Source organism: Chelonoidis abingdonii, chromosome 7 (genome assembly GCF_003597395.2).
Source record: "Chelonoidis abingdonii isolate Lonesome George chromosome 7, CheloAbing_2.0, whole genome shotgun sequence".
Taxonomy (NCBI): domain Eukaryota; kingdom Metazoa; phylum Chordata; order Testudines; family Testudinidae; genus Chelonoidis; species Chelonoidis abingdonii.
This window is the reverse complement of record NC_133775.1, coordinates 39,537,284-39,564,462: the sequence shown is the minus strand read 5'-3', so window position 1 is coordinate 39,564,462 and position 27,179 is coordinate 39,537,284. Positions and strand designations below refer to the sequence as shown.

General features: G+C 42.8%; 1 protein-coding gene across 4 annotated transcripts in view; it reads right to left on the bottom strand.

Moving 5' to 3' along the window:
* LOC116834785 (putative oxidoreductase YtbE) overlaps nt 1–27,179 on the bottom strand; it is a 49,015-nt gene that overhangs the window by 8,648 nt on the left and 13,188 nt on the right. For 3 of the 4 annotated variants that reach the window (XR_012656255.1, XM_032797091.2, XM_075067834.1), the window contains exons 1-5: nt 14,611–14,662; nt 14,337–14,428; nt 3,707–3,889; nt 3,053–3,112; nt 1,063–1,166 (exon numbers count right to left, since the gene is read on the bottom strand). Coding sequence is in view for 3 of the 4 variants with exons in the window: in XM_032797091.2 (XP_032652982.1) it covers nt 1,071–1,166; nt 3,053–3,112; nt 3,707–3,889; nt 14,337–14,428; nt 14,611–14,650 (471 nt within the window). In the remaining variant the exon portion in view is untranslated. Of the gene's footprint in view, nt 1–1,062; nt 1,167–3,052; nt 3,113–3,706; nt 3,890–14,336; nt 14,429–14,610; nt 14,663–27,179 lie in introns of those variants that run through there. The other variant, XM_075067833.1, reaches the window with a different exon arrangement.

Sequence of the window (27,179 nt, the reverse complement as noted above, 5' to 3'; positions counted from 1 at the left end):
GGGGGTGGGGAGCTGCTGCAGGGCTCGGGGAGGGGGCGGAGCAGAGGTGAGCTGGGATGGGGAGCTGCCACATGGCTCCCCAGGCTGGGGGGGAGAGCTGCCGCAAGGGAGGCGCCTCAGGGTGGGGGGGCAGGAGCCGCTGCAGGGTTCAGGGAGGGTGCAAGGTGGAAGTTTCGCTTAGGGCACGAAACATTCTTACACCGGTCCTGGTTGAATCTTTCTTGCCATATGCACACAGATAAAACTACTGAATGAACACTTACATGAATAAGGACAGCAGGATCAAACCCTATATTTGCAATGGTGTTAATATGTATATCCCTATTTCCTTTAGGAGTCTATGCCTGGCATTGGTGATTCCTTCAATTCTCTCCCTCACATGACTAAAATTCCCACAGTAATCTGCCACAGAAGTACTTTAACTTGTACATTTTTTGTTCTGTGTTTCTGTTTTCTAATTCTCTTTCCACATTACTTCTTAGATTGTCAATTCTCTGGGGCTGGGATTGTCTTTTTTGTTCTGTGTTAGCACCGTGAGGCCCTGGTCCATGACTGGGGCTCCTAGGCACTACTGCAATAATAAATAATAATACAGTTTGGTTTTTTAACTCTCACCCAGCATTCTCTCCTTCACACTTCTAACCATCTGCCTAACAAGTCACCTGACAAGTCATTTTGCACTGAATCATGTGTTTCTATTAATACCACTTTCCTTTCATTTCATAGCCTAATATTTTCTGTATAAATGGTCCGGTTCAAAGCCTAATGAAATCAGTTGGAGGCTTTCCATGGACTTCAGATCAGTCTCAAAGAGCACAAAACTCTAAGTACAATAAACTATATGCAATTTAACCAATAGAGCAAAATTTTAGACTGAAATTTTTCACATTTATTTGAAAATTTTATCTTAAGAAAATGTTCCTTTTGTATATTACATATTTTAAATCGGTTATAATTACTGATAGCCATCAAGTTAACAATTACATTCTACTATGAAACTGTACAAATTTAAATCGAAGTGTGTGGATGGTTGATCACTGATACAGGAAAAAAAGCTCAAACCTTGCAATTTACACAATAGAGCTTGGGTCCCAGGAAACATGCCGCTCCTCATGCATTCCATTTATAATTGCAACACCATCTTCTGCTAGTACGAAATCAAACACCTATGGGAATGCATATGTAGTTAATGTAATGGATACAGAGACATTATTTAAACCCACATTTAATTTTGTAGCAGGCTTTTATATTTCCTCGGCCCTCAGAATGATTCCTTTTCTGTTGCACAGGAATAGAACTCTTGTAAAGTGAGGTTGAGAAGCTTCCTTAGGCCCTTTCCCCTTTATTGTGTCTGCTGTTTACATTTAAACTTAGCTACACTATTTTCCAGAAGGGGCAGGAAGATAACAAAAAGGTAATATGAAAGCTGTTTGTGACAGCACTCCATATGGCCATCAGGAAAGATACGTGAATAACCTGAATGCTCTCCCTCTGCAAGCTTAAGCTCATCACTTCTCTGTCACAAACAGACACTAGGTCCAGGGAGTCACAGCACCTCACCATAGAGAGTCCCTAGAAAGTATTGGTGCTTTAGTTAAGCCAGCAAACCAAAAGCTTTACACGGATTCCAAAGTACGTATATCCCTTCAGTACTCTTGGGGAGAAGGACACACATTGTGATCTACTAGCAAAGTGCGTCATCGCTTCAGAGCTGGATTTCCCCTATGGCCCAGTCGGTGCTCAGCAGAGTTCCCTTTCACTCCACACAAAGACGCAGTGCAGTGAGCTGCTGCCAGGGAAACTCCTCCCTCATCCTGCAGTCTCTGGCTGCTGAAATGATCCTTTTTAGCCATAAACTCAGTCCTCAGCCTACTTAAACCTAAACAGGGGACCCACCCTAGGACTGAAGATATGTACTGCTAGCTTAAGGTTATCTTCGCTTCCTTCCCACCCCACTGTGCAGAACACGGATCAGTAATGGTAAGGGAGGCCTGGGCCAAAATGTGAAGGATGAGACAAAAAGAGTAAGAAAAACAAATGCAAGAGAGATGTAGTAAATTACATTTAAAAATTCCTTAATAGAAAGTTAAATGTCAAAATGTGATGAAGTGGGGTACGTGACTAATTTATATGTACACATACCCATTGTTGTGAGTGAAGGGCAATCGATTCCCTTGATCTGGTAAAGTTCATCCTCTTTTCTGCTAACCAATCTCTGCCAGAGAGATCTGTAGGAGCAAAGCTAACATTTATTTCTGGAAATACACTTCTAGCTTTTGTAAAGCACCAGCACATTATTAAAAATGGTTCCAGAGGGATGATAGATGGAAGGACTTCAGCCCACGATTTACTTGTTGAAACACTGACATTAAGGAAAAGGAAGAATCAATTACAAGACATAATTCTGTATAAAACAAACACTGGATGTCACAAGCTGAGATGATGTCAGTCCCCCTTTGGTTCCAACACCACCTGCTCTGTGCTGGGACCTCCTGTGGATGGATTGGGGGTGGAGTGGCTAGGAGGGAGGCAGCTATGCCAACTCTGCAGCTTCCACCAACATGGCTTACTGAACCTGGGATATCCCTAAGACAGCCTTTGCAGCCCCCTCTGCACTGGCCAAACGTGGGTCTCAGTACTACAGTGAAATCCTCCTACTGTCTTCCTATGTGCCTAGCACAATGGTGCACTGATCCTGGTTGGAGCCTCTGGGTGCTACCAAATCCTAATAATAAATAAAAATGAATAATAATAATGAAAACAGAACTCACAACTTTATTGTTATTCCTTGATCAAATTGTTTAGATGCAGTAGGTCATCAGACTGTGTGTTTTATACATAATTATGTCTTCTAATTGATTTACATTTGTGCACATCAGAAAGCTGGTTTTCCCACTGTCTTACAACAATTTTATGTTGCAGTACTTGAACTGATTTTAATGGAATTGCACTGGCATAAAATTGGTATAGCACAGTGGAGGGTCAGACCCTAAACACTGTATCTACAATAATTTGGGCATTAGTCATATGAAGCCAGTAAACCAGATCTTACCTCACAGTTTTCCCATATCCTTTCTATTTTTGTAGATTTTGGAATAGTGACAATCCCATTCTGAAAAATGTAATAATTTGCATCATTAAAAATAAGCATTATTTAAAAAAAAAACAGATTCCATTTTCAAAACATCTCTTAGAGCAATAGTTTAACCTGAGTTTCCTTCTGAGACTTTGATTCTACTCTTCAAATTCACTGGAATTTCTGTGCAGCACCATTTATAATCACAGTTACATACACCATATACAATTCTAACACATTTTACATGATTTTCCATTCAGTATCCAACATTAATTCATATTCACTGGTTAGTGCTATATGTTGAGAGAAAGGAAGAGAATGATGAAACTCACTGACTGTAGCATTTATATTGGAAAAATAACTCTTTTCATTTGTAATTCCTTTTACTTTGCTGAAACCAAAGATTATTTCAATGGTAAAGATACTGTCATGTACAGCCTAGTATATTCTCACTACCCATTAAAAGCACTTAGTTCATAGGACAACAGCAGCAGCAGCAGATCAGGTGTAAAATCACAATTTCCTGTGTATGTTTTGGTTTGATGCATAACAAATACATTATCTGAACAGAACTATTCCTTTACATTTACCTCTTTAAATAAACACCATTATCTTGCTGCCCTCTCTTACCTGTATGCTCCAACATATACAGATCTGTGCAGGGGTTTTGCCATATTTCTTTGCCAGCTGAATTATATTAGGATGAGTCAGAGCTTTGCCTTTGGCTAATGGGCAGTAGCCTTCAAAAACAATGTTTCTACTTCTACAATAATCCACCCGCTCTTGGGGCCTTTGGAAAGGGTGATATTCAACCTTTGATAAGCAAGCAGAAAATCTAAGTAAAAACTTTGATTAGAATGTATTAAAAGACAGTTTTCTCTTTGATAGTAAAAATATGATTGACCTTTCTTTTTTTTAAATATAATAGAATGACTATGAATGGAACCACAGTACTGCTGCAAGATGTATATATAGCCTTCCATCTTCTTTAGAAGACAGTAAGAGGGAATTAATGCACAAACCCTCTACATTAACTTACACAGCAATTTTCCTGAATATATTAAGGCCCTTTCCCTTGTGATCATGCCATGTAAAGTAGCTGTTTCTCCATGCTGCAACTGGAGTTTCACTCCTGTTCACACAGAACTGATATTGCACAGTATTCTTGAAGAGGCATACAAGTGGTAACACAGAAGGGAAGAGCCCTCGATCTATGCATAGGTAGTCATGACTTAAAGCCCCCTTTGCTTTCCCCCATTCCACCTCCTTGCCTCATTTCCACACTTTTAATCCTTTTTTTAATGACACACAACTGAAGGGAGCATAGAAGTCTCTGATCAAAATAGAATACCTAGCACCAGGGCTTGGAATGTCAGAGTGAATGCAACGAGCATTGAAATTATTGGTGCATAGGAAAACCTTATATTACATGTTAATGGGGTGTCAGAAAGAGAAGGTGGTGGGTAACAAGGAGAAGTGCTGAGACTAGGTTTTCAGGGTGCTCAGGCTAGGGATGAAGGTCACAGATTGGCAATAACCTGTAAGTGGCTGGTGGAGAGAGTAACAGTAGTAAGTATCTGAGAGGCAGTGGTATAAAGGAAGGGGAGGATGAAGGGTTAAGGAAAGAGAAGAAGCCCTTGGATAAACAATCAAACATTTTGCAGCCCATCTAGCCAAACTGAATGTTTGAAGGTTCATTCCTATAAGGCTCATCTTTGAAAAGTCATGGATGACAGGAGAGATTGCAGAGGACTGGAAAAGGGCAATATGGTGCCCATCTATAAAAAGGGAAATAAGGACAATTTGAGAAATTACAGACCAATCAGCTTAACTTCACTACCTGGAAATATAATGGAGCAAATAATTAAGCAATCAATTTGCAAACACCTAGAGATTATAAGATGATAAATAACAGTCAGCATGGATTTGTCAAGAACAAATCATGTCAAACCAACATAATAGCTTTCTTTGACAGGATAAAAAGTCTTGTGGATAACGAGGAAGCAGTAGATATGGTATATCTTGACTTTAGTAAGGCTTTTTATACTGTCACATGACCTTCTCATAAACAAACTAGAGAAATACAACCTAGATGAAGCTACTATAAGGTGGGTGCATAACTTGTTGGAAAACCATTCCCAGATAGTAGTTATCAGTAGTTCACAATCAAGCTGGAAGGGCATTGAGTGGGGCCCCAGAGAGATCAGTTCTGGGTCTGGTTCTGTTCAACATCTTCATCAACAATTTAGATAATGGCATAGAGAGTACACTTATAAAGTCTGTGGATGACACCAAACTGGGAGTGGTTGCAAGTGCTTTGGAGAACAGGATTAAAATTCAAAATGATCTGGACAAACTGGAGAAATGGTCTGAAGTAAATAGGATGAAAGTCAATAACAACAAATGCAAAGTATTCCACTTAGGAAGGAACAATCAGTTGCACACATACAAAATGGGAAATGATTGACTAGGAAGGAGTATTGCAGAAAGGAAAATGGGGGTCCTTGTGGATCACAAGCTAAATATGAGTCAACAGTGTAACACTGTTGCAAAAAACCAAACATCATTCTGGGATGTATTAGCAGGAGTGTTGTAAGCAAGACAAAAGACAGTTACTCACCTTTGTAACTTGTTCTTCAAGATGTGTTGCTCCCATCCATTCCAATTAGGTGTGCACACGCCACGTGCATGGTCATCAGAGAATTTTTACCCTAGCAACACCCAGTCGGTTGGCTGTGGAGCCCCCTGGGGTGGCACCTTCATGGCGCTGGATATATACCCCAGCCAACCCAGCACCCCCTCAGTTCCTTCTTGCCAGCTACTCCAACAGAGGGGAAGGAGGGTGGGTTTGGAATGGATATAAGCAACACATCTCGAAGAACAACAGTTACAAAGGTGAGTAGCCATTTCTGGCCTGTCTAACGATGGCACAGTGTGATGCAAACATATGCACTGAAGACTAAGTAGCAGCTCTACAGATTTCCTGGATTGGTACCTGGGCCAGAAAGGCTGCCGACAAGGCCTGAGCCCTTGTGGAGTGAGCGATGAGATGGGGATTCAGGACCCCGGCCAGATCATAGCAAGCATGAATACATGAAGTGATCCAAGAAGAGATCCGGTGGGAGTAGACCGGAAGACCTTTCATCCAGTCTGCTACCACGACGAAGAGCTGCATCATTTTCTGGAATGGCTTTGTATGTTCAATGTAGAAGGCAAGAGCCTACAAACATCGAGGGAGTGAAGCCGTTGTTCTTTACTATTGGTATGAGGTTTTGGGTAGAAAACCGGGAGGAAGATGTCCTGGTTGATATGAAAAGTCGATACCACCTTGGGAAGAAAGGCAGGGTGAGGTCGTAGCTGCACCTTATTCTTATGGAAGATTGTGTAAGGTGGTTCCGATGTAAGAACCTTGAGCTCAGAGACACGCTTTGCCAAAGTGATAGCCATGAGAAAAATTGTTTTCCAAAAGAGGTACAAAAGAGAACATGTGGCCAAGGGCTCAAACGGAGGTCTCATAAGTCTGGAGAGGACCAGGTTAAGGTCCCACATGGGTACAGCCTGTTGTACATATGGATATAGACGGTCCAGGTCCTTGAGGAATCTATCAACCATGGGGTTGGCGAAGACAGACCGGCCATTTACTCCTGGGTGGAAAGCTGAGATGGCCGCCAGGTGAATTCTGATGGATGATATCACCAGGGCCTGCTGTTTCCCGTTCAGGAGATAGTCCGGAATGAGAGGCATGGACACGTGGAGAGGAAGTGTGTCATGGTGAGAGCACCAGCATGAGAATTGCTTCCATTTAGCCATATAGGTATCCCGAGTGGAAGGTTTCCTGCTGCCCAACAGGACCTGTTGTACCAAACGAGAATAGAGGAGTTCAGAGTGGCTCAGCCATGCAGCATCCATGCCATGAGGTGGAGAGACCGCAGGTTGGGGTGACAAAGGCGGCCACGATCCTGTGTGATCAGGTCCAGAAAGAGAGGCAGCGGAATCGGGGCATCCACCGAGACCTCCAACAGCATGGTGTACCAATGCTGTCTGGGCCACGCCGGGCGACCAGAATCAGTCATAATCTGCCCCTGAGCACCTTGAGCAGGACCTTGTGTACAAGGGAAACAGTGGGAAGGTGTAGAACAATCAGCTCGTCCACGGGAGTAGGAAGGCGTCTGTGAGAGAGCCTGGGGAGTGACTTTGGAGGGAGCAAAATGCCTGGCATTTCCGATTGCTGTGTGAGGCAAACAGGTCGACCTGGGAAACTCCCACTTTAGGAAAATAGAGTGGATGACATCTGGACGGAGTGACCACTTGTGGGCGTGGATGGATCTGCTGAGGCAGTCCACCAACGTGTTCTGGATCCCTGGGAGAAAAGACGCCAACAGGTGAATGGAGCGGGCTATGCAGAACTCCCACAGTTGAACAGCCTCCTGACAGAGGAGGAAGGAACGAGCATCCCCTTGCTTGTTGATGTAGAATATGGCCATGGTGTTGTCTGTGAGGACCGCCACACAATGACCATGCAGCCACTCTTGAAAGGCTTGACAAGCTAGATGTACTGCCATCAGTTCTCGTATGTTGATGTGGAGAGACAGTTCGGACAGGGCCCACAGATACTGTGTCTGAATGTCCTTGAGATGGGCGCCCCATCCCAGGGCTGACACATCCGTAACAAGGGACAAGGAGGGCTGAGGGGTATAGAAGGAGACTCCATTGCATACCACCTCTGGGTCTAGCCACCAGTGGAGGGTGGTCAGGACCCTTTCCGGGACAGTGACCACCAGGTTCAGGCTGTCTCAACCTAGGTGATAGACCGATGTGAGCCAGGCTTGAAGTGGGCAGAGCCTTAGTCTGGCATGCCTGGTGACATATTTGCAGGAAGCTATGTGTCCTAGAAGATTAAAGCACGTTCTTGCCATCGAGGCTGAGAAGCTTTTAAGGCTCCGGATGAGGCCTGACAAAGCTTGGAAAGCAGGAGGGCTTGAGCGTGTGCGGAGTCCAGGACTGCACCAATGAATTCTGTCCTCTGAGTCGGTTCTAGCATTGACTTTGCCACATTGAGATGGAAGCCTAATCGACCAAACGTGTCCATGACAAACTGAATGTGGGACTGCACCTGCTCTTTGGCGTGCCCTTGGATGAGCCAGTCGTCGAGATATGGGTATACCTGAATTCGTCGACAATAGAGGAAGGTTGCCACTACTGCCACACATTTGGTGAACACCCAGGGGGTCATAGAGAGGCTGAACAGAAGGACCGTAAACTGATAGTGTTTGTGGTTGACCACAAAACAGAGGAAGTGTCTGTGCGCTGGATGGATTGCTATGCAGAAATACACATCCTTCATGTTGAAGGCAGCATACCAGGATCCAGGGAAGGTATAATGGTGCCCAACGAGACCATGCAGAACTTCAACTTTACCATGAATTTGTTGAGTCCGCATGGGTGCAGGATAGCCCGAAGCCCGCCTTTTGCCTTGGGGATTAGGAAATAATGGGGTTAAAACCCCCTGCCCCTTAGCTGCCTTGGAACCTCCTTGATCACCCCCATGGCAAGGAGTGACTGCAACTCCTGAATAAGGAGTTGCTCGTCAGAAGGGTCCCTGAAGAGGGATGGAGTGGGAGGGTGAGAGGGCGGGGAAAACAAAAACTGGAGAGAGTATCCCCTTTCCACTGTGCGAAGAACCAACGATCCATGGTTATGAGGGACCAGGCATGGTGGAAACGGGATAAATGATTCAGGATCCTGAGTGAGGTCCAGTACACCGTCCTCAGGCATCCCTTCAAAAGTTTTGTTTGGGACCCACTGAGGGCTTGGAAGGACCTTGGGCCTGGCCAGATTGGTGGTTGGAGGGTTTTCTCCTGCCACCACACTCCCGTCTCCTACAGAAGTCCTGTCTTGGCCAAGGAGGAGGGTAAGAGCATTGGGGCTGCGGTTTAAATGGTTTCCACAGCGTAGAGGGCGTGTGCATCCCCAGCGAACGCATTATGGCCCTAGAGTGTTTGAGGCTTTGAAGCCTTGAGTCTGTCTTGTTTGATAACAGGCCCTCTCCATCAAAGGGAAGATCCTGCGAAGTTTGCTGAAGCTCTGGTGGTAGACTAGAAGCTTGCAGCCAAGAAATGCGCCTCTTTGCTACCCCTGAGGAGAGGGTCCAAGTGGCAGAGTCCATGGTGTCCAATGAGGCCTGCAAAGCAGTTTGTGCAACCGTTTTTCCCTCTTCTACCAGAGCCCCAAACTCTTCTTTGGACTCCAGAGAAACCAGTTCCTTGAACATCATCATGGAGTTCCAGGAGTTAAAATTGTATCAGCTCAGGAGAGCCTGCTGGTTCGCAATCTGGAGCTGGAGCTCCCCCTGAGGAGTAGACTTTGTGCCCAAAAAAATTGAGGCGTTTGGCCTCTTTTGATTTGGGTGCCAGGCTTGCCAACCATGACGCTCCTTCTCATTCACTGAGGCCACCAGCAGTGAACAGGGCTGTGGATGAGTACAGATAGTTATATCCCCTGGAGGGGACAAAATACTTCAGTCCATCCCCTTAGCAGTTGGGGAAATGGAAGTGAGTGTTTGCCAGACTGTACTGGCCATGGTTTGAATGGTCTGGATAAGTGGTAAGACCATCCTGGAAGGAGCTTCTGTGGACAAAATGTCAACCACAGGGTCCTCACCTTGACTACTTCTTTTGCTTGCAGGTTCATATTCCGCACCACTCTTTGCAAGAGTTCCTGGTGGAAGTGGAGGTCTATTGGGAGGGGGACACCCAATATAGTGGTCTCTGCCACAGCCTCATCGGGCAAAGATGGGGATGATGCCACAGGAGGTAGAGGATCATATGTTTTTGGCCAGGCAAGTGAGAGCAGTGCCGGACTGCAGAAATTGATTGCAGTGCTAGGGAACGTCAGTGCTGCAGCTCTGTATCAGAGTCCAAGCGTGGTACCATTCCCGTAGCTGAAGCCGGGGCGCTGCGTACCAAAGCACTCAGCACCGGGTCTTGCCACGCCACTAGAGGCTGAGGACTAAGAGCTGCCTCCATAAAGAGCTGTCTCAAATGAAAGCCTCACTCCTTCTTAGTCCGGGGGTGAAAGTTCTTGCAAATCCTGCATGTCTCTGCCTGGTGAGATTCCCCCACACACTTCAGGCAAGAGTTGTGGGGGTCGCTTATTGGCATGGGCTTGGAGCAGGATTCGCAGGGCTTAAAGCCCGGAGCTCTGGGCATGAGCCCAATCAAATACGGGAAGGAGGGGAAAACCCCTTCTCCCCCACTAATACCAACTACTATACTATAACTAGAACTACAACTATTAAAATCTATAACAATATTATAACAACAAACTATTAACAAACTGTAGGGAAACACTAGGGAGACTGGAGAGCAGCAAGGCCAAGCTCCACAGTTCAAACGACCGTCACGAGCAGTAAGAAGGAACTGAGGGGCGCTGGGTTGGCTGGGGTATATATCCAGCACAATGAAGGTGCCACCCCAGGGGGCTCCTCAGTCGACCAACCGGGTTTTGCTAGGGTAAAAATTCTCCGATGGCTGTGGCATGCACACCTAATTGGAATCGATATGAGCAAGCATTCGAAGAAGAAAATGTAATTCTTCTGCTCTACTCCGCTGATTAGGCTTCAAATGGAGTATTGTGTCCAGTTTGAGGTGCCACATTTCAGGAAAGATGTGGACAATTTTGGAGAAAATCCAGAGAAGAGCAACAAAAATGTTAAAGGTCTATAAATCATGACCTATGAGGGAAGATTTTAAAAAATGGGTTTGTTTAGTCTGGAGAAGGGAAGACTCTATTTTTCAAATACATAAAAGGTTGTTATAAGAAGGAAGGAGAAAAATTGTTGTCCTTAATGTCTGAAGATAGAACAAGAAGCAATGGGCTTAAATTGCAGGAAAGGAGATTTAGGCTGGACATTAGGAAAAACTTCTCAACTATCAAGGTGGTTAAGCATTGGAATAAATTGCCATGGGAGGTTATGGAATCTCCATCACTGGAGATTTTTAAGAGCACGGTTAAACAAATACATGTCAGGGATCGTCTAGACCAGTGTTTCCCAAACTTGGGACACCGCTTGTGTAGAGAAAGCCCTTGGCAGGCAGGGCCGGTTTGTTTACCTGCCCCGTCTGCAGATTCGGCCGATCGCGGCTCCCCCGGCCATGGTTCACTGCTCCAGGCCAATGGGAGCTGCTGGATGTGGTGCGGGCCAAGGGACGTACTGGCTGCTGGTTCCCGCAGCCCTCATTGGCCTGGAGTGGCGAACCTTGGTCAGTGGGAGCCGCGATTGGCTGAACCTGTGGACGGGGCAGGTAAACAAACTGGCCTGGCCTGCCAGGAGCTTTCTCTACACGAGCGGTGTCCCAAGTTTGGGAAACACCAGTCTAGATAATACTTAGTCCTGCCACGAATACAGGGCACGGAACTAGATGACCTCTCGAGGTCCCTTCCAATCCTATGATTCTATAACAAATGTTATTTTTTGAAAAACATTTCACAACTAATGAATTGTAAAGAAAAACCAAACTAAAAACACCTCCCTGTGCGTTCAGATCAAATTGAGCGTAGTTTTCCCTTACATCACCACTATATAATCATGTGACATGACTTCAAATCAAATAGCCGTCACTGTTGTTCCAATGATCTAACTCTTGCGTATTTTGAGGAAAAATATTGTTTAGAACAATTACATCAACATGTGGAATCTGGAAAAATTCTTCCGCCGAAAGAAGGACAAATGAACATTTCCTGTTTCTCATCTTTAGTACATGTTGTCTTTTCAGACAACAATAGGCTGGCATTTGTTCAATACACGCTAAGAAAAACCCTGCCCCTTGAAGGCTGGCCTGAGTCAGCCTAAAAATGCTATGATCTAAATTACTGTGGACAAGGTTCAAACAACAGACACATCCATTTCTTCAACCTTTGATGTTTCTTAACCTTTGAGTGGCCTTTGTATTTAATGTTTACATTTCTATGTCCAACGTTTAGGTCACTGTTTTATTCATTGGCTTACACCTGAACACATTAGAAAAATATTTCCATTCTTTATTACACAGAATTGTGACAAGAAAAAGAATGAGCCAGCAGTTCCATGCAAAATACTGTTTAACACAATCCACAGCAAATCTATCATGTTTGTTACTTATCAGACAGCACTACACTAAAAACAAATATTTAGAGAGGCAACGAGTGCTCATTTGAGGGGTAGGAATAATTTTATACTAGTTATTAAACACATATTAACTCTAGTGAAGTGTCTCACAAAAAGTACTCCTAGTTGGGAAAATGATAAAACATTCAGCTGCAGTATTCTAAGGATGCATTATTTAATTGGGAATACTGTCGTAAAATTAAATGGAAGTAGGAATTGGATATTTAAGTTAGATTCCTATTGGGTAGGTGTCATCAATATAATATGTTACAAGAAATTAAATAAAAAGGTGACTAATTTTCTAATTCAGGACCAAATTCTACTCCCAGTTACACCAGAGTAAATCTGGAATAGCCATTGGCTTCAGATGAAGTATTCCACATTTTCATCAATATAACTGCAAGCAGAATATATCCCTTAGTGTTTCAAGGCTTCAGAGTTACACAGTTCAAGGTTATTTCACAAATATTTAAAACAAGTATGGCATGCTGATATGTCACCCACCAACTTGATGAACTAGATGCAGAGCTAATGTTGCCTTTCTTCTGGAGACAATGAACACTGTATCATCCATTGATTAGGGAATCTCAGATGTCATGAGCTGAGTTCTGGGAACCGGTGATATTCAGCTGCATGGCTGGCTAGAGCAGGTAACTCTTGACAATTTTTTTTAAAATTCAGCCCTAAGCATTTTTTTCTTTTCAAACATTTATGGATGATTTTTTGGTGCTACTGAAAGCGAAGGACAATTAAGCTTTGGCTAGAGGAGGCACAAGGAGAGTGACCACTGTGCAAGCTTCTCCTCTACTAATAACTCCTATTTCCTGACCTGCAACACCCATGCTATTCTAGTCTTAGATCTTTCTCAGGCGAAGACTACCAATCATATGTTGATGGAGCAAGTCCCGCTGTTCTCTGGCACTGCTCTTTACTGAGCCCTTGGATTTGTGTGTGAAAACCTGGCAGGGGGATTTAATAAAGGAGCTTGCAGCTGAATGAAATCCTCCACCGTTGCTATTAGTTAATCACAAGGGAACCCAAAGTCAGCGTGGTTTTTGTATAATCCATTCTGTCAAGAGGAGGAGATACTGCAGCTTCATAGACAGCTTCTGTCCCTATGGATCCAGAGAGTCCATTCCCCATGTATATCTCAGACTGCAATATGCAAAAAGGCTTTGCCCCCTATCAACTCTATTTTACCTGTGTGGAGCAGCCATCCCATCACAACTGGTTTTACATATTTCTTAGCCATGGACTACACTAGCAGGGGGATTTGAACTAAGATACACAACTTCATCTATACTATTCATGTAGCTGAAGTCGAAGTATCTTAGTTCGACTTACCTGGCCGTCCTCACGGCAGCGAGTCGACTGCTGTGGCACCCCCGTCAACTCTGCTTACTCCTCCTGCCAAGGTGGAGTACTCTGCGTACTCCTCCTGCCAAGCTGGAGTACAGACGAGACGCAATAAATCGATCCCCGATACATTGAACACTACCCACTGATCCAGTGGGTAGTATAGACGTACCCTTAGTCGTTAAGGACCAAATTCTTCCACCCTTATTCAGCTGTGAAATAAATGCGAGTACATATAGAATAAAGACTTGCACAGCATGAGGAAGGATAGCAGAATCTAGTCCCTACTGGGCAATATCCGTAGAAAGAGTAAAGAGTTTCGAACCAAAAGAATCTTTAAAATGTGACAACTGTACACTGTTGTGAGGATTTTCAGCGTGGCCTAAGGGAGTTAGGTCTCTATTTTTTAAAATGCAGAACTTACATTTGGCAGTACATCCTCAAGTAGCTTGTTGCTATGATGGTGATTTGATACTCAGTATCTAGCTGAAGGTTGTTTATTTGCAAACTGTCAGCATCTAAAATTGAGCCATTGGCCACAACATCAGTCACAAACAGGTCTGGTAGGAAGACAACTGACCTTGTGAGGAAATTATTTTAAAGTTGTGTTTTTTTTTCTTTTTTGTTTGTTTTGTTTTTTCGGGTCTAAGACTAATTTTGACATTTGGATTTGTTGAAGGGGACTGGAGAAATCATGTTTTTTGGGTGATGGGGTTTACTCTAAAACAGATGTCTTGAATGTATTGCATACACGGTCACCTGATTAATATGTGGGGTTATCTTACAATCTTCCTTTAGTTGCTCCAAATGATTAATGAGAAAATTGCTTACACTAATAGACTGACATATACCTAACAAAAGAAAAAGGAAGTAAAGTAAGGCATTGTACAGTACTATAGAAGCAGAAAAAGTGCTCTACAAAGTCTGAGTTTGGGGAGGTGGGGAACAACTTGAAAATGTAGCTTCTGAGGGGACAAAATGATTATACACTAACATCTGCATAACAGAATACTGCAGAGAGTGACAGACAAACCAATATTGAAATCCAGTTTGACAGCATTGTCTGAAAGCATGGTACTATTGGAGTTCTATTACAAAAGTGTTTTATAATCTAAACACACAGGAGGCTCCCCAGTGTATAAAAACTCCAGGCTAAATTCTGGGAAAGACTAATGTACTATAAGCAAACAACAATTGGACTTCACCAGAATGAAAGGAAGGAAATGGTGTTCTCAGCAGCTTGCCAAAACTAAAGAAAAGCGGAACATTTGTAGAAGGTTAACAGGGAATGAGTAATAAAACACAAGGACACACAGTCTAAACGAACTGCCCACTACTTATATTTAAGATAGGTTGATACTATAACAAACATTTACATAAAATTCAGTATAAAAAACTACTCTTAAAAATGAAATATATGAAAAAGTCAGGAAACTCAAAGGATTGAGTAGGGTGCCGGCATTAACACTGGATTTCTTGGCTTCTTTTAGTGTACATTTTAAATATATTAACAGAATATAAAATGAGTGTGTGTGCGCAAATTCAGTGCTGACTGACAACCCCGGGGAGACAAATGTCCTCTTTTACCCATGGAAATGGCACAGCACACTTCCCGACACTACCCTTCAACAACCCTGACCGGTCCTAGGGGGAGGGGGCTGACCAGTCCTGGGGGTGGGGTGGAGGGGTCAGTCCGTGGTGTCTCTGCTGAGACTGTTAATACAGGATGTCAATTGCAGTGATGGTTTTTGTGATGTAGACTGAGCTAAAACCACCAGACGCCTTTCAAACAGGTCACTGAGTAGCAGGGTGGATTTGATTTAAATCAAATTGATCTAAATCATGCTTTAAATCATACTTTAAATCACTAATCAGGAAACTCGATTTAATCATGGATTTCTACACAAAAGTGCATTTTTGTTGGTTGTTATAACCTTAATACATATTCTTCACAACTCAGAGACAGACGTAGATTTCATTTTTAGAAGGTACATGCTACACATTTTTAAAGTGATTTATTTTGAAAACTTTTCAGATTAGTTTTACAGCTAGATCACAAAATGAATGATTGTTTATTTCATTTACCAAAGGTAATTGAAGCAGATATTTATGAAGTCATTGGGAGGTGAACTGTCTCCAATTCAAGAAGTTAATCATTAATATTTGGAGGATTTTCTTCCCATGTTGACCCATAATGTATCAGGAGGACAGCATCACCAGACAAACATTTAAATTGTTTTATTTAACTATGTCTCACCTCTATTTATTTATTTATTTATTTTATTTAATAACATTTTTGCTGTTGACAAGCATGTTATCTCTGAAGACACAAATCCACAGTTTGAGGACTACAAAACTAAGCATCTCTGATGGTATCTTCTAGAATGAGCACAGAGTCCCTTTGGGGAGACAGAAAGATGAACCTAAATAATTTATACAGAAGTCCCTGGAACCCTATAAAATTGGGTCCCTAATCCATGAACTACTGGAACTCATTTATAAAAACTTTTCTTAAACCTTACATGAAAATATTGTCTGATACTATAGAATTAGAATTTATAACCCCTATTCCATGATAAGATCTCTTTGAGCTATAATGTATCTTAATTAAAACTATCTTTAGATAAAGTTTTTTCCTCAAAAAGCATTTTATCAAAAAAATTCAATTTAAATTAAAAAATCTCATTTTTTTAATTTTTTTAAAAATCATTGATTTTTATCCACCCTGCTGATTAGCCATCAGATGTTAACACTTTCACACGTTACTGACCTGAGCGGATTACAGCTGGCAACCTTAGATCTTAAAGTTTCTATGAACCTTTTACCAATCTCCTGAGCCTTCCAGTTCTTCTAATGCTTGCATTTCTCTTTTCACTTCTTTAACTCTTTAGGGCTAAGTCAGTAATGACTAAAAGTCATTACTATCTGTCAGTTCTTTAATGGGGTATCTGAAGTGAACTGCATCCAGTTCTTTGTAGACTGGGATTTAGATAACAAAACGCACATCACCACAACTAGCTTCTTCACTGGTAGCTGGAGAGACCAAGAGCTGAATGTGTGAAGAGAGTTTTCCTTTCACCTCCAAGTCTGTGTGAAGGCTATTGACATCTCCGACATAGACAGCTGGGTGTGGCAAGCTTGGTAGAAACTTTTGGTTCCAGCTGATGCTTGGAGGCTTGAAAACATTCGCCAGCCAGAAACTGCCAACCTGGGTAGTGTCACAGAATTCAGTAGACATCAGCTGAATGGCATCTGCAATATCAGACTGAACGTATGTGGCTTGGCCATGCTTTGGGTGTGCCACACGACACAACAGGTTGAAGCCGCCAATACTGTAAAGCCCAGCTTTGGCAGTTGCCATGTGTGTCTCTTCCAAGCAAATGATGTTGATAGTATGTTGATAAGCAAGAATGCCAAGTAAATCATGCTTGGCAGCCGAGAAACCCTCCACATTAAGTTGTAACATGCGTAGAGCTGGACCAATGACACAGAAGTCACCAGGCTGCTTATTGGGGTTGTTGGTGATGATAGTGCTGGGATTTGTTGAGCTGGTGCTTGCAGAATTTGGCTTGCTGGTTGGATCATTAGCTTCCCTTACTGCTGTCAGGTACTGGTGGGTCGTGTGATGAGGACATTGATCCATTGCCTGCTCGTGAAGGTATCACAGGTCCTGCTACCTTGGGTCATAGGCATCGCTGAACTGTTCCTCTGTGATAGGCAGTTCAGAGTCCATATGGGGGAGAAGACGAGTGCTTGGAGATAACAGAGAAATGGGTTACCCCAAGGCACTGTGCTTTCTCCAACCCTGTTCAACTTTTACATCAATGACCTACCAACAACCGAGTTGAAAGTTCATTTATGCAGATGGCATCTGTTGCACTACCCAGGCCCGGACATTTCACAAGCCTGATGTCACCTTAAACTGAGACATGACAAGTTAGCTGACTACTGTAAGACTTGGTGCCTCCAATCTCCAGTTTGTTCCCTCTTCATCACGCCAGCGCAACACAAGAACTGAATGTTTATCTGAATGTTAGAAGATGAAGCATGAAATAGATCCAGTCTATCTAGATGTGACCATGGCATGCACACCAAGTTACCATGCCCACCTGAAGAAGACAGCAGCTAAACTTAAGACGTGCAATAATCTTCTTAGCAAACTGGCAGGTTCGTCATGGGATGTTCGTGTTCCAACCTTGCGGATGTCAGCTCTTGCCACCTCGTATTCGGTGGCGGAGTATTGTGCACCAGTTTGGAGTCGATTGTCACACCCAAACTAGTGGATACACAGTTACATGCTGCCAGCGTATCATCTCTGGCACCTAGTGTCCGACTGCACTCCCATGGCTTCCAGTTCTGAGCAATACTGCTTCTCCTCATATCAGATGAGAGGTTGCCACCGGCAAGTTACTGGAGAAAGTATGTGCCAACTCAAGCCTGCCGCTGCACAATGACCTTTTTAAACCACCAGCTGCACGTTTGCCATCATGTTGCCCATTATGGTCTCATCCACCACGCCAGGATGTTAGGGCAGAAACACTCTGGCGAGATGAATGGATATTTGCTATATTTCCCAACTAGTCCCTCATCACCAACCCCACAATTTGCCTGCCTGGTTTTGACCTGCCCCATCATCAATGGTCCCTGTTGAACAGATTCTGGAGCAGGCAAGATCTCTGTGTAGACAGCCAGTACTGCTCGGGCCTTTGTGACAGCCATTTGTGCATCTGCGGTGCAACACAGACAATGACACACATTGTCGATGAAAACCTGCTGACTAGGTTCAGTGGTGGCCTAGAAGAACTGCATCACACCACTGAAGATGCCATCACTTGGCTAGATGACTATGCACACACTAAATAAATAACCTCGGAGTCAGATACATTGCCGGGCTCACACTGCCATTACCCTGGATGGGCCTGCCCTGTGAATAAACAAAGGACTCCAATCACTACTTCTGTTAAGACAGCATCTCTTCTGAGCACTATCTTCATTTCAAAAGACAAAAGAACAGAAAACAAAAGCTATTCTGGTCTCTCTGGAAAATACTTCATCAAGCAATTTCACATAACTAAAATTAAAGTAATTACTGACTAATGGCCTGATTTTACAGGCACTCCATGTTGGAGCTGCCATTGTCTTGACTTCAGTGAGAGTTGTGCATGTGGAACAGCCATGGAATTGACCCCCACAGAGGTATACTTGCCACTCAGTGCACATATATAGCTCTCATTAATACTAATCGGATTCAGGGATACATTCAAGGAAGAATTTACCTTGATTTAGAATTTAAAGTAAAGTTAATGGAAATGTGTGAGGAAATTCTGCTATGTAGCTATCTCATTTTACACATACACACACAAATTGTACATTTTAAATACCAAAAAATCAGAATCCACTAGCAGAGTAAAAGTCTGACTGATTTTGAGTTACATGACTACAATAAATTATCCGGAATTAGTATATCCATTACTTAATTTTGTTAAAACAAATCCAGTTACATACTACTATGCTGAAATTTTGTAAATCAAGTTACATTATGGAGTTAATTTGTACATCCCTTTAAACCCCTGTAAAATAAGTTATGTAGTGGAAATGCTGATACTTCTTTAACCGTACACAAACTCTGCAATTATGTAGCTTTTACATATTCAAGTAGGACAAGTGGATATACTGTAAAGCAGTAAAACTGTACACTTCATTTTTTCTAATATGGTTTTTGTTTTCAACTAGACTACTAGATAGCTCTCATTTAGAGAAATGATCATCTGCTCAAGATGTGTAACATTAATTAGGTTATGACCCACACCACAGCAGTTTGCATAATTTGTATTTAATCTGCCAGAAGGGGTCAATCCCTAACTTTAGACCTCTGGTGACAAACAATCCTGAAGCACCAATACCAATAAATCATTATGCCAAAGAAGTCTGAAAAACATTTGCAGTTTAAACACAAAAGGGACACCAAAATATTATACACTATTGTTGTCTGTGAAGGATTTTAAAACCTTTCTTCTGTGGTTTCTCTTTTGAAAATAAAAGCCTTTACTTTAAGCTATAGTACAACAAAACTTAGTATCACAAAAGTCAAATATGAAAAAGACTTGTGAGATTCTCTAGTTCACTCCCAGAACAAGCTCCCAGGATTTTTCACTGGTGTACATATTCATGTGTTTTGTCCACTTCAATTTCAAAGATCTCAAGTGTAAGCATTTTACAGCTTCCCTTGGAAGGTTGTTCCAGTCTCTTCAACTTCACTGCTAAAGAGATTTTCCTAGCTCTCCAGTCAAGACTCCTCAGTTTGATTAAGCTTTGCCCTTAGTTACACTTGAGTAGCCCCACTGAAGTCAACAGGGTTGCACAAGTATATTTATTTACAGAATTTAATAGAATTTAACCCTTCCAGTGAAACATCTCAAGGTAGGCAACAGAACTGGTCAAAACTTTTCTGATGGAAACCTCTGATTAAATAAAAAAGTTTGGTGGGAACATATCACTTTCATGAAAATTGTTGACAGGAAATTATTGAAATGCTTCATTTCAATAAGAGAAAAATGTGTTGTTTCAATATATTCAGAAAGTTTTGTTTTAACTTTTACGTTTTATATATATAATGAAAGTCAAAACATTTACATTATTATATGGCAAATCATAACAAAAATCAAAACAGTGAAGTGAAAAGAAAATCTGATATCAAAACAAAGTTCTATTATAAAAATTAAACATTTCAAAAGGGCATTTCACTGTTTCTGAAACAAAATATTTCAGAATTTGTGCTTAGTCATTAATTTCTAAATTGTGACTTTTTATTCTGATTCAAAATGAAAACAAATTCAAAATATCGGAATTTCCCATGGAATGGAAATTCCAAGTTTTTACTAGCTTGAGCAGGCAGCATGGGAATCTGGCTCAGAGAAGATAGCAGTTATACCAATCCATCAATCGCTCAAATCCTGAAAAGATTCATGCAATATCTTATATAAAGTTACTCACATGCTTAAGTCTTTGTAGGATTAGGTCCTAATCATGAAGGATTAGGTGGAAAATGATGGATCGAAAATCAAGGATGGTCAATCCATGGTCTGAGATACCACTAGTTGGGGCCATGTATAGCCACAAGAAGTGGGAAGGTACCATCTCAATACAAGAAACACAAAAGAAACTAGCGAGAAACTAAGGTGTTTGACAATTAATTCTTTCAGTTCCTCAAAATGTTCAGAGCCAGATCATAGGCCTTATTTCCAGATGCTATGCACTGCTCAGGCGTGTCCTAAAGGTGGAGCTGGGTATTCTGTGGGCATAGGGGAATACCCAGATAATTCAGCTGGCTCTATAGCACCTGTCCCTATGCTGGCATAATGGAAACATCATAGTAGAGTATGGGGAAGGGGAGTAGGGGAATGGGCAGAGCCAGAGTACATTTGGATCCAGCCACTCCTTGCTAGTGGAGACAGAAAGATGGCTTAGGAGTTGTCTACACTTACACACTACAACAGCACAACTGCCGTGCTGCTGCAACACCACTGTAGAGCTTCAGTGTAGACACTACCCATACCAATGGGAGGAATTCTCCCATTGGTCAAGCAATCCAGGTCCCCAAGTGGTGGTAACTAGGTTGACAGAAATATTCTTCAGTCAACTTAGCACTGTCTATACAGGAACTTAAGTCTGTTTAACCACACTGGTCAGTATTGTGGACTTTTTCACACTCCTGTGTGATGTAGTTCTAGTGTTGACCAGGCCTTCAATAAATGTAGTTGAGAACTGAGGCCATATTAAAAAAAAATAAAATCCCACTTCAAATAAATGTATTTTCCAATAATTGTATATCATTAAGGTTCAAACATTATGTACCTATGTTTAATCTCAACCCATTTTAAAGTGCATGGTACTGCTCTATATTGTTTAAAATAAACACATACTTCCTTCTCCATAAAACAGAATCAATGTCAGCAGTTCAGCATTCATGAACATCTACAGTAAAAGAGCAATGTGTGCATGCAATGGAGAGGGAGAAATATTGTCAACGACACAGATTGCAGCTGCAAGTTTCCAAAGGGCTGCTCTACAAAAACAATGAATTACAAAGGAAAAGAAGCCTTTTTGTATTATGGGGCTAAATCCTATGGTCTTTACTCAGGCAAAATGCCCATTGATTTCAAAAGGAGTTTTATGTGATGAAGGACCAAGGAAAAAACTGAGTAAAAAATGTTGGTAAATCATGTTCCTACATGAAAATATCTGCACTGGGACCAGTGATATTCTCTCAGGCCTTGTTTAGACTGGGGAAAAGGTGCTTTTTTTAGCCTAGTTACCACCTTAACTTGATTGAAAATCCCACTTGAAACCAATTTAGACATTTAGCACCATGTTAGTAGTTGGAGTTAAAACCTAGGTTTCCCTGTAGCCTTCAGCTTTACCAGTTTAGCATGTGCTAAAGTACAATTGCTTTGTTCTGAGTAGAGTTTTAGAAAGTGCTACTTAGGTCGAGTTATATAGCACAATCTAAACACAAACCTTTACACTGTGTTGACGAAGCCACAGAATTTATACTCCAGTAGGGGAAGGACTAGCCCATATGTTAAGTAGGTTTTGGGAATCCACCAGGGATCCTGGCTCATCTGCGCAGAAGCTCTGTGACTCCCCACTGGTTCTGGGCTCACCTGAGTTATTCCTCCTTCCTTGGCAACATGACTTCAATGGCCTAACGGAAAATGTAACAATAATGCCTCTTGTACACATATTAAAAAGTAACTAATAAATGTACAATGGAGAAATGAAAATATTTATCCCACCTTGCAAAATTGTCATGAAATGTTACAAGAGCAGTTACAGAACATACTGCCCTTCATAAAGATGACTGATGATAATGAAAAAACTAATGCTAATGAATACTTTACTCACCCATCAGGAAAAAAATTCCTTATCCCAAGCAAATGTGAGTAATCTTGCTAGACTATATTAGTCCCATTTGCCATAAGGCAATACATCAAGCTAACAGACTGGCTACATAATGTGTCAGTATATTAAGCTTAACACACTTTTCCAGACAGCCTAAAAAGCTGATAGTGTTTTCCTTTACTTAACAGAAAACCGTTTGAGGAAAAACTTCTTACAGGATCAGAACTCTACAGAGTAAGATGGGCACTGTTAATCTTACCACAATAATCTATAAATACGCTGTTTTGGCACTACAGCATTGTTTTAGTACAATAGAGCATCTTATCTTTTTTAAACACTGCTATAGGTTTTTATCAGACCCCTGAAACTTTTTGATATATTAACTGTACAAGGTTTGATCGAAATGTTTTTGAAAGCACTTATGCAATATATTGTGACAAAACTAAATGCTCCTTTTGTGATGGCAAGTCCCCAATGTGCTTTAGCCTGTCAGAAAAGGTCAGAAGTCTACTCCATGTGGAATGGTGTCCATTCCATTATGTTGGCTCTGGCTAATGCCATGGAATAAAAACACAAATGGATTCACTTTTCACATGAGACCAACTGCAATAAGTGTGCTTTTATTAAAGAAGGATACACAGGCTCAAATTCTGTGTTCCTTACTCACATGAAGGCCCTATTGAAGTTGATGGGACTACTCACAGAAAGCACTCTGAGTTTGGTCCCAAGTGGCATGCAACACAAAACTCTAGAGGATGTTTTGGGGAAGCCTCTGTTGAGTAATTCTCCCCATAGAGACAACTTTCCCTTCTACTCCTACTTGTAATTCCCTTCTCCATGAAACACATTGATCACCCTATGAAAGAAACACAGACATAAACACACCACCATGTAAGATATGTTCCTTCCACATGCTTTCCTGAATCTGTTAAGCACCCTGAACACCTCATGTAAAATACTCAGGCCCCCCCAACTCAGACTCAATGAGACACCTTCCCATGAATAAAGTTCCTTGGTCTTACACTCATCTTCTCATGCATGCTCCTCTCCCTGTGAATCATAAGGAAAGACCCTTTTAACCTGATCCCCCACAGAAGAAATAGAAACTGAGGAGAAACTCCCATGTCCTGACTTCCCCTTGACACTAATGAAGTGGGAGCATCTCCCAGTCTGATCAAGTTCCACCCAATCCTCATGGAAAAGTAGAAGTTATGGGGAAGTGGGGTAGAGCCTCTTCCAGTACGATTCTGCTTGTCCTCTGATAAGTAGCAACAAATCCTTTTGCACAAAACAGACATTAAAGCTACCAGCCCCACTTAGACAAGGATATTGCTAATTCTTGGGGTATTTGGTGGAGAGCTTGAACTGGATAGTGCACATCTGGATGAGATCATCCAGCTGCTGCTCAGCCACCAGAAGGTCATAGAGTTCCTTCTCCAGCACCTACACAGCTCACCAAATGTTATCCAGCCATGACTTGTTAATTGAAAAAAGGCCAGGCATCCTACCAGTGATTAAGCTGTGAATAGTAACCGCCTCATTTGCAACCAGCCATAGCTCTAATAACATAAGACATAGGCTAGGGTTGCAGTTTACCATTGCTCTTGATTAAGGGGTTAAATCCTCTTCTGAGATGAAGGAGGTAGTAGTGGTCTATCACCAAATCTGTCTGACCACTGGCATTCTTAAGTCTTGTTTTCCTATGGCAAGCATGGCATAATTTTGAGAGCTCAGATTCCCTCAAGATGGTTTATTCTTTGGACCACCACATACTGACCATCAATAATAAACTTCTTCAGCATTGCAGTGTAGCCTTCAATCAAAGCTGAAGTCCTGAGTACTTCTGAAGAAAGAGGGGCTTTGTTTGGTGGTGGGGTGTGTGCATGTATATTTATAACACAGATTCCACAGCAAAATGAGTGTTAAGAGAATCACAGAAGGAAACCAATGTTCTGATTAGGTCTTTTATTTCAATGCATTTTGGCTCCAAACATTATCCCCCTATCACTCCATCAGTATCACTATAGATTGCCACATTGCAACTATTTCCCAATGAATTTGCAGGGTATACATTTGCATCTGTTCTGAAGGTTACTTCTCTGAGAGTGTGACAGAGACCCCCTTGGGACTGTCACTTGATGTGCTGGAATTACCTCTGAACCCATTTCCCCTGGCAGCCTGGGACTCCAGAGCCCTGCCTTGTTGAGCCAGACACACTAGCCTGCTGCAGCACAGACCCAGGTCTGATCCATGCCCCCAAAGCTGCAGACTTTAACCAAAAACTGCTCAGCAAGTCGCCTATCTTTAGCACCCAGACGCCCAGTTCTCAATGGGATCCAAACAATCCATTTTACTCTGTATAAAGTTATACAGAGTAAACTCATAAATTGTCCACCCTCTATAGCACTGATAGAGAGATATGCAGAGCTGTTTGCTCCCCCAGGTATTAATCACTTACTCTGGGTTAATTAATAAACAAAAGTGATTTTATTGAGCATAAGAAGTAGGATTTAAGTAGTTCCAAGTAATAACAGACAGAACACAGTAAGTCACAAAGCAAAATAAAACACAAACATGCAAGTCTAAGCCTAATACATTAAGAGACTGATTTCAGGTAAAATCTCACCCTCAGATGTTCCAATAAGCTTCCTTCACAGACTAGACTCCTTCCTAATCTGGGCCCAATGCTTTCCCCGGTACAGTTCTTGTTAGTTCCAGCAGACACTTTAGGTGGAAACTAGGGGATTTCTCATGACCAGCAGCCCCCTTTGTTCTGTTACACCCCCTTTTATAGCTTTGGCACAAGGCGGGAATCTTTTGTCTCTCTGGGTCCCCATCCCTCCTTCTAAATGAAAAAGCACCAGCTTGAAAATGGATTCCATTATCAGGTGACATGTTCACATGGCCTGTGAGACTCCAGCCTCAATTCTTCCAGGGCTGGGCTGCATGTACACGGGAAGGTTTGCAAGTAAACAGAGCCATTTACAGGTCACTGATTCTGAAGCACCCTTAATGACTTCTACTTAATATGGTTACATTAGTAATAGAAGTTTAAATTTTATTCTCCTAACTGCAGACATAGAAAAAATACATGCAAACAAAAGGGATGAAGACACTCAGTAGACCATAAGCTTTGTAATGATACCTTACAAAAGACCTTCTGCATAAAGCATATTCCAGTTACATCATATTCACACTCACAAGCATATTTCCATAAAACATTATGGAATGTAACGTCACAGAGAGGAAGGATGATCTTTTGGTTAAAGTACAGTAATTCCTTGCTTAACGTTGTAGTTATGTTCCTGAAAAATGCTACTTCAAGTGAAACAATGTTAAACAAATCCAATTTCCCTATAAGAATTAATGTAAAGTGGTGAGGGTTAGGTTCCAGGGAAATTTTTTTCGTCAGACAAAAGACAATATATACACACACACACACAGACAGACAGACAGACATACACACAGACACACACACAGAGTATAAGTTTTAAACAACCAATTTAATACAGTACACAACAATGATGATTGTGAAGCTTGGTTGAGGTGGTGAAGTTAGAGAGTGGAAAAGGGACAGATATTTCCAAGGGGAATGCTTTACTGCTAAATGATGAACTAGCACTCGGCTGAGCCCTCAAGGGTTAACACATTGTTGTTAATGTAGCCTCACACTCTACAAGGCAGCCCGAATGGAGGGAGGGGAGACAGAGAGAGAGCAAGAGAGAGAGAAAGAGACGCGCATTGCCCCTTTAAGTACGCTGACCCCACTGCCTTTTTAAGTAGAACAGCAAGTTGAGACAGCAGCTGCTGCCAGCAAGCTCCCTCTGTCCTGAGCCCTGTTCTGTCCTCCGCACCCCCTGGAAAAGGGGTAAAGGGGTGGGAGCCAGAGCAGGGTGGGAGAGGGACACCTGACATTAGCCCTTCTTCTCCTCCCCTTGCACAATATACAAGAGCAGGGCCAGTGCAAGGAAGTTTTGCACCCTAGGCGAAGCTTCCACCTTGCGCTCCCCCCGCTCCCCAACTAACCCTGCCCACCGCCCCCCTGTGGCAGCTAACCACACCCACCTGCCCCTCCCACTCGAGGAGCCCCCACCCCATGGCAGCTAACCCTACCCACCGTGGCAACTAACCCCCGCTACCCAGGGAGCCCCCCCTCGCAGCAGTTACCCTCCCTTGAAAGACCCCCCTCCACGGCAGCTAACCCGGCCTGGGGAGCCCCTCCCAGGGAAGCTAACCCCGCACCCCTCTGCAGCAGCTAACACCACCCACCACGGCAGCTATCCCCACCCGGGGAGCCCGCCCCAGCTCTCCTCTGCTGAGCACGCCAGCGCTGCTCTAATTCTCCTCCTTTCCCAGGCTTGCGGCGCGGATTGGAGGAGACTTAGAGTGGGGGCTGTGTGCTCAGCAGAGGAGGCAGAGCGGAGGTGATCTGAGGTGGGAACCGGTTCCCCTAAGCACCCCTCGTTACTGTGGGCAGCCCTCCTCACGCCACCCCCCTGCCCCAGCTCACCTTCACTCTACCTCCTCGCCTGAGCGGGCTTTTAGGCGCCCTAGGCGGCTGCCTAGTTTGCATAAATAGCTGCACCAGCCCTATGCAAGAGGCGCCTGGGAGCAGCTCCCAAGGCAGAGGGCAGGAGCAGCACATGGCAGTTGGGGGAGAGACTGCTGAACTGCCCAGCAACTGATAGCCTGCTGGGCAGC